The sequence below is a fragment of the Limulus polyphemus genome, unplaced genomic scaffold, assembly GCF_000517525.1.
Source record: "Limulus polyphemus unplaced genomic scaffold, Limulus_polyphemus-2.1.2 Scaffold6532, whole genome shotgun sequence".
Classification (NCBI taxonomy): Eukaryota; Metazoa; Arthropoda; class Merostomata; order Xiphosura; family Limulidae; genus Limulus; species Limulus polyphemus.
The window spans coordinates 46,211-50,972 of NW_013672142.1; the positions used below are offsets into that span (position 1 = coordinate 46,211).

Consider the following 4,762-nt stretch of genomic DNA (forward strand, 5'->3'; position numbering starts at 1 on the left):
AGCTATCTGCGCTAGCCGTCCCTAATTTAGCAGTTTAAGGCTAGAGGGACGGCAGCTAGTTGTCACCACCCACCGCCAACTCTTGCGCTGCTCTTTTACCAACGAATAGTGGGATTGGTTGTCACATTATAACGCCCCCCCCCCCTACGGCTGAAAGAGCTAGCATGTTTGGTGTGACGGGGATTCGAACTCGCGACCCACAGATTGCGAGTCGAGTGCCCTAACCACCTGCATTTAATGTTACTACTAAACTATAAAGCGGTTTGTGTCTGTATGTTTGTCTGTCAATGACGAACACTTTTTAACTTCCCTCCCTCTAATAACCTTAAACTTTAAGAGTTTTTCGGTACACCCAAGAGGAGCTTCAAAATTCCTTCTGATATTAAATTTACCAGAGCCTGATATAGTGTTGTAGTTAGAGCGATCGACTCGCAATCTGATGGTCGCGAGTTTGAATCTAATAATTGAACATGCTATTCCTTTTAGCCGTGAAGGCATTATCATGTGAGAGTCAATCCCATTACTTCAATATAGTAACCCAAGAATTGGTGGTTAGTAGTGGGTGGTGTTGACTAGTTGCTTTCCATATAACTTCTAAATTAGGGTCGGCTAGTACAGATAAACCTCAAGTAGCTTTGCACGAAATTTTGAAAAGAAGAAAAAAAATAGTTTTCACATTTTCTCGAGCGTTGCAGAATTTCAGTTCAACCTTGTAATGGCGTTTTTTCCTTTTTGTGTGATCCACTGAATACAAGTAAGATAATACATTGAAAACAGTTGAAGAATCTGAACACTAGGAATGAATTTTATGTAAAAAATTCACTGTACATGAATGGTAGATAACGTTCAACCACTCATGCCATTCCACCAAATAAGTGCCCCCTATTGAGTGAAGTTATTTGCCACAAAAATTGAAGTGTTATTAAAGAAATAGTATCCAACTGAAGGAACGATTAATTCCAATCCTTAATGTAAACCGTATTTAATGTATATTTAACTAGCTGTACTGATTTTTAGTTTCGCTTTCTAAGTACATAGCTTGCTTTGACCGGAAAGCAATGTTAACGATAATACTAATGCTAACAGTTTTTCCTAATAATGAATTATTAACGCTATATTTCTGTCATAATAATATACAAGGAAAGGTATGTTATGATACTGTTATATAATGGTAATAATATAGTACTATTAGCCTGTAATTATCATTTTATATTTAAAGAATAATAAATGTCATTGTAATATTTATGTTAATTTACGTGGTTAATGATTAACGATATAAAGTTTTACTTTTCATGCAAGACAGGGATATGTCTTTAATCTTAATGTACATTTTAACGTATTATGACATGATTCTTACCTTAGCATTAGGATGCCAGAAATTCATAGATTAACATTTTAACTTTTTCCAGATTATTCTACAGGTATTAAGTAATTAAATCATTAAGAAGGTACTGGTAACTGTCAACTAACATTCACATGTTGCAGACAGTGGGAAATACCGTTTACCATGTGGATTGGATACTACAGGAAATATGATACAACCAGATTGTGCTGGTTCGTGTGAACAAAGCAACGTCTTAGTAAGTTTGGGTAAAAAGATGGTTTGTGTTAGGTAAGATAACGACAATTTTTATACTTTGTAATTCATCTTGAAATTCTATTAACCTATACGACGTTAAAATACCGAGTATAGTTTATTGGATGTATACCATAATTTGATCTATTTATATATAATGATCCGAAAATTATCACCAACTTTTTATTCTATGTTTCAATCAACTATTTAAATAAATGTTAATTTGATTGTGTTTTATATTTATCTTGTCATTAGGCTGAACTTACTATAATCTGAAATTATTTTCTTGCCACGTTTGGTTACAAATATTTTAAGATATTTCCCAACAGGAAGCAAGAGGAACATACCATAACACTATGTGATGGATCTAAAAACAGCTCAGCTTTTATTAATAGGTAAGATCCTCACCTGATTATATTATAAAATCCAGTTTTATATTGTATTTTTCAGTTTAGATTTCCTTAACAACCTACAAGATCATTATTCCAGTTGTGATAGCTTAGTTGACTATAACACCACAAAAGTTGTTGTTTGTAACAAGATGCTACGTGATGGGCTTTCTGTTTTTTGTCTACCACGGGTATCGAAACCTTATTTAAGTGGTATAAATTTACAGACTTGCCACTTAGCCACTGGGAGGCTACATACGAAAGTTAATAAGCTACAGTGAAGACCATCAATGATATGGATGGTCAGAGAAGCAGACATTAAATTGAATAAACAATCTGTGGATAGTTAAACCGATGTTGTGTTTTTTTAGTTGAGTGTTTCTGTCTTCATAGAAAAAACTCCATTTTATAGTCTCGAACAAACATTGTCTGGTACTAATCGAATTAAGAAAAAAAATAAAAAATAAAATTAAACTGAAATTAAGTAGTTACTTATTTTCGACTGGAACTCTACGTACACTTCAGCTGGCCTCTTCAGGAGCCTACCACGAAAGCTGATGACTGAGGAAGTATAAGTATTCTGTTGTAGGATGTTTTGTGGAGTGATTTGATTAGTCGTGCAAATCTTTAGTAAAAACAGACTTAAGACTGATTGTCAGTTATGCAATTCAGCTGAATTGATTTGCTTGTTTTTTACTTATTGATTACAGAAATGCATTCAGCCCATCTTCGAAAGTACTTTTTTCTAAGAGATGGTTCATTTTAAACTTGGAGTATTATATGATTTTATTTCTTATTGACGAGTTCCGCTGACTTAGTGTAAGTCGATGATCGTATTGTTGATCTTACGTGCAGTCTACTGTTATGTAATGAAGGATTCCATTGTTTAAATAAATTATTTCATAAACAAGTTTTTATAAAATATGAAATGATGCAAGCATTTTCAAGGGACAGTATAATCTTAGAGTCATGCTTATCCTTTTTCTATAGTGTTGGTAAGTTCGTTATCGATTCATTATCGTTTTAAATTGATTCACAAAATAACATTGTGAGACTTTGTATTTCATGCTTGAATTATTCTAGAAGCAGAAAATATGTTATACTTTCATTTTTCTTCTGTCAATAAGATTATACTAAGTTAATCATTATTTTCTATATTGCCCACCAGTGGCACAGCGGTATGTATGCGGACTTACAACGCTAGAAATCTGGTTTCGATACCCATGGTGGGCAGAGCACAGATAGCCCATTGTGTAGCTTTGTGCTTAATTAAAAAAAACAAACAAAACAATTTTCAATATTTGAATGACAATTAGGATGCATCATAGATGTACAGAGGTTGAGTAAGTTACATTTTATCACGTCTGGTTATTTTCCATTTAATGATTATCATATTGTCAATAGTTCCACAACGCAGTTTCTGTTGCAAAGACTACCACATAAGCTATTCCACTATACATCTAATACATAAGAGTGACAGGCCCGTTTCAACAGTCCATAGGCTGATTGGTATGTCTTCATATGTAATAGCTTGAATACCCATTCAATTTTTTTATATGCTTGAGGTATGAGATAGTTGAACAAGGAGTATGACTGGAAGCCTGATCTTGCGAAATCTGTACCTTTTGACCTTATTTCCGTAAGAATAACCTTATTGACGATGTTACGTACTGTTACTTTTGCCACTAATCTTTGTGTTTGTGTATTCTAATCTGTTACAAGACATTGCACTTTTTATACTACGGTTGGGGTATGACTTGCTGCAGGGCTCTTTCTGAATGGTCCTGGTTGTCACAAGTTTCTCCATATTTGTGTTCTCCAATGTTATTAAGCTCAAAGAACAGTCCCGTCTTGGAAAGTTGTTACGTGCTCCTTCCAAAATATGTCAATGTAGCTGACGTCAAAATGTTTACGGAACTTCAAACAATGTCAAGTTGTAGTTCTGTTACATCTGTTTTACTATGACTTTATATCGGTTACAGATGTCACGTGATTTGCTGATTTGCTTGTTCAAAATTGTTTTAATATAAATACCCATCCCTCTTTACAACTATCTCTGCATATTTAATTTTAGTAAAAACAACAACAAAAAAAACAGAGACTAATCTAAATATCACACAATCGCATTTTTAGTTATTATTAAGAACTTCCAACTGAAAATAAAGAAGAGTGAAAAGGGCAGCCAATTATAGAGTTGTGACAGTTTTTGACTATTAATTTTGAAAGTCGTTTGATTGATCTACAGGCAATTGTGTACGTTTGTACAAATATGCTTTCACCTTCCAGCAGTGGCAAAGACACTTTTGGCGCCCCTACCTGAAATGTTTTGATTATTTGTTTTGTGACTCATTACCCACTTGATGATAATAACATAAAGAATTAATTACCGCCTTACACAGGCCTAAAATAAAGTCACAATATAACATCTCACGATATCACAATTGTAAACCTGGAACTAATGAAGTATAGCCTACTAGGTGTACTTACATAATTTGTAAACCATTTTGATATTTATGTCACCCAGTATTGTTCAAAGTCACATAGTTATAGTAATCTTTCAAGCATGCAGAATATATTTCTGTTACATCCCTAGCTTTGAAACTTATGTTTTACATAAGAAGCCAGTCACTTGTGGTGAACATGGATTATAAAACAGATTGATAAAATACTACTTAAGTTTACAAATAACAATTTTATTAGTTCACAAAACTGTACATATACTTAACTAGATCTTGTACAGGTAGCATTCTGGTATTCATGGTTACATTATATGAACCTTTCGTACTTTTGCTGCTGC

The 4,762-nt window shown here is 33.5% G+C and overlaps 1 protein-coding gene across 1 annotated transcript in view; it reads left to right on the plus strand.

Annotated features, from left to right (window-relative positions):
- LOC111089529 overlaps positions 1 to 1,971 on the plus strand; it is a gene marked incomplete at its 3' end in the record, with an annotated part of 9,286 nt that extends 7,315 nt beyond the window's left edge. The window contains exons 3-4 of the mRNA XM_022402208.1: positions 1,486 to 1,612; positions 1,906 to 1,971. Of these exons, the coding sequence (XP_022257916.1) occupies positions 1,486 to 1,612; positions 1,906 to 1,971 (193 nt within the window). The remainder of the gene's footprint in view (positions 1 to 1,485; positions 1,613 to 1,905) is intronic.
- Between the last annotated feature and the right edge of the window lie 2,791 nt (positions 1,972 to 4,762).